Below are 2,734 nucleotides of genomic sequence, written 5' to 3' on the forward strand. Positions count from 1 at the left end.
AATGTACGTGTACCCACAAATTTTTTGAAGTGGGAGCAGTCTCAAAACTTCCCAGCGATAAGTCTTTATTCTTGAGCAATATCATTATCACGCGGACACATTATACACAAGAAAGTACTATGTAATTACATGCTTCGGGTCTTCCCGGGTGTCCAAATTACGAATGGCTCTATCGATCACAGTAAAAACTGAAATGGAATACTCTATCGAAAACATTAAACTTTACGTGAATTCTCAGCCATGCGAACGCTGGAATTATGGTGGGGAAGATGTAGCCTTCTTCTCAAGGTTCTTCTGGTCTTGCTTGAAATCCAGAAACCTTGATGAAATTGTCATCGTTTCCAGCTTTTGGTAATTCAACAGAATAACATTCTGAGTAAAATTATCTAACTCAACAAAGTCCAAAATGATAATGTTAAACCAATTGTCACTCTTTTTTGTATTAACCCACTGCAGAACTGCCGTTGCCGTATTTTCTCCGGTGAATTCCTTTAGTGATTTGAAGGGGTACCGCAATATCGTCGCTACGGTGGGAGTAAGAATTCCCTGGGTGCCATAGAAAATCTGTGCCGGCGGCGGTCCACAGGCGTATCTCTGATCCAGGTACGTAATGAGCTGACTTCGTTCGGTCACGTTGGGCCATGGACAGCTGATTGCGCAAGCGGGCCAGATAAACTTCGGAAAACACTGCGCAATGTTGCTGTGGTAAAAACAGAATATGCGTTCGCGACCCTGCCAAATTCCATTCAACGTAATTTTATCTAAGCTCTGCGAGCATGGAATTAACAGTGGCCCCAGTGCATCGACAATTATATCCACCAGCTGCTGATGGTCAAACAAATTCATAGCATACAGATGGTTGATATCCAGAATAATCACTTCTTGTGGATGCTGCTGGGAAAAAGCTTTAACTTCCGTTAAGCAGTCGCGGATTTCCGCTCCGTACAATCCGTGAACAATGGAGAATTGGTCACTAGCCGGTCCTCGCGAAATACGCAGATCCAGATAACGGATTCCAGTCTGCAGTTGCTGTGTAAAGGTCAGGGTCTGCGTAACAGACCATCTGTAGACAATCGGACGCGCCAAGCAGCCGAAGGCTTTCAGGAATATCAACAAATTGTTGGGTTGATCCGGAGCAAAAGGCCCATTCGGATCCAAAGAATAAGTTCCACTGTCGTGCGAACCTGGGTAGCAGCAAAAATATTCACTGTATTAGTGTATGGTGGACTTCTACACTCGCTCTAAGCGAACATGTTAAAAAAGACCTCTGTAGTCTACGAACAAAAAAATCAAACCAAAGGAGTACAGTACCGTGCGCACTTTCAAAACGAGCACCAGACTTGAGATCGTCTAGTTGCCGTAATCTATAACTTACTGCGTTTTTCTGGCATTTATCATTTCCACTTGTGACTTATCTATTATTTCCCTATCGTTTTATATCTTTTCATATTGTCAATTCATATTTTCATATTGTTACGGAAATATTTTATATTCTACCAATGACACGTAATACTTTGTACTGCAACTTGACACATGAGCCGAATTATCGAAATCAAGGGCTCTGATCTGGTAGAGCGGTACAAAAGCTACTTACTTTATACAGGCAGTATTTAACAACATGAATGAAATGAGTTTCTGGCTTCTGCCACATGATAACAATGTCGTCCTTTTGATTACGAAGAAAAGCCTTAGGCCTACCTGGAATAGCAATAGCGGAAATTGGGACAACTTGCAAAGTGGTGGGAAGCTTGCTCATCCAGTTGGAGTTATCTGCCATTGCCGCGATTTCATGGATAATCATATACCCTCGCAAAATACTTTGTAGTAGTGTTGGGCAGGGTTAGGCTTGAGTTCGCTGATATCCTGAGTCTGCGAGGTCTCCAAACAGTCGATAGAGAAGATCATAACCATAACGTCCATAAGGCCATAACCCATTGCGCGTTGCCGCCATCGACTTGCTGATAATGGGAAATTAACATCATGACAGAACAAAGAAAACATAAGTAATTATCTGCTAGGATTGCAGCTTTGAAAGGAATAATCAGAAGTATTGATCAGCTCGCATTATGGCAGCTAGAAGTATCGCCAGTATGGATTAAATAGTGCTGTCAGACTATCAAAAACATGGTATTTAAGCTCACTTATGATAAGTGACTTATCAACGATTCAACGGTGAACTCAAGTAGCGGTCTTATATATCACATACGATAAAACTTAATAAGTACAGAACAATACTATACAGTTTATGCTAATATTAATAATTTTATTATTATAGTTGTAGTACTTGTTACCTTGTATAATAAACTTGTGTACATGCAAACGTGCTAAACGAAGATACAATAATTATATGTTATCGCGCGTTGCCGTTAGACGTTAGTAAATTACTGGAAGGAGACATTTAGCATAAAAGACGTGAAAACAACGATTTAAACTTTTTATAAACACGTTTTTTGTTATTACCAATACTCGTATTTCACAAAAGGAGCCATGAAATACCAAAAAAAACAGAATTAGGACGAGAAAGAGAGACAGAATTCATAATATTAATTCATATAATAAAACATATACCGGTACCTATTCCTAATAACGTTCCGACCGCGTCCCTGTGTGACCGACTGTGTCGAGACTCGAGATTCTGTTCTGTGACTCTGTCTAGTCGCTTTTGAATTCATATGTCTCGCGTACGTGCTGTTCCACGATGTCCCATTGACGATGCCCTCCCTGGCTTCTTTAC

The 2,734-nt window shown here is 40.6% G+C and overlaps 1 protein-coding gene across 1 annotated transcript; it reads right to left on the minus strand.

Annotated features, from left to right (window-relative positions):
• Positions 1–48: 48 nt before the first annotated feature.
• Positions 49–2,712, minus strand: LOC129588140 (PI-PLC X domain-containing protein 3-like). The gene is made up of 3 exons (XM_055482246.1): positions 2,575–2,712; positions 1,699–1,958; positions 49–1,184 (listed from the first exon to the last, which is right to left on the minus strand). The coding sequence occupies exons 2-3, from the start codon at positions 1,799–1,801 to the stop codon at positions 256–258; spliced, it is 1,032 nt and encodes a 343-aa protein (XP_055338221.1). The 5' UTR covers positions 1,802–1,958; positions 2,575–2,712; the 3' UTR covers positions 49–255.
• Between the last annotated feature and the right edge of the window lie 22 nt (positions 2,713–2,734).

The sequence above is a fragment of the Paramacrobiotus metropolitanus genome, unplaced genomic scaffold, assembly GCF_019649055.1.
Source record: "Paramacrobiotus metropolitanus isolate TYO unplaced genomic scaffold, Prichtersi_v1.0 Parri_scaffold0000028, whole genome shotgun sequence".
Classification (NCBI taxonomy): Eukaryota; Metazoa; Tardigrada; class Eutardigrada; order Parachela; family Macrobiotidae; genus Paramacrobiotus; species Paramacrobiotus metropolitanus.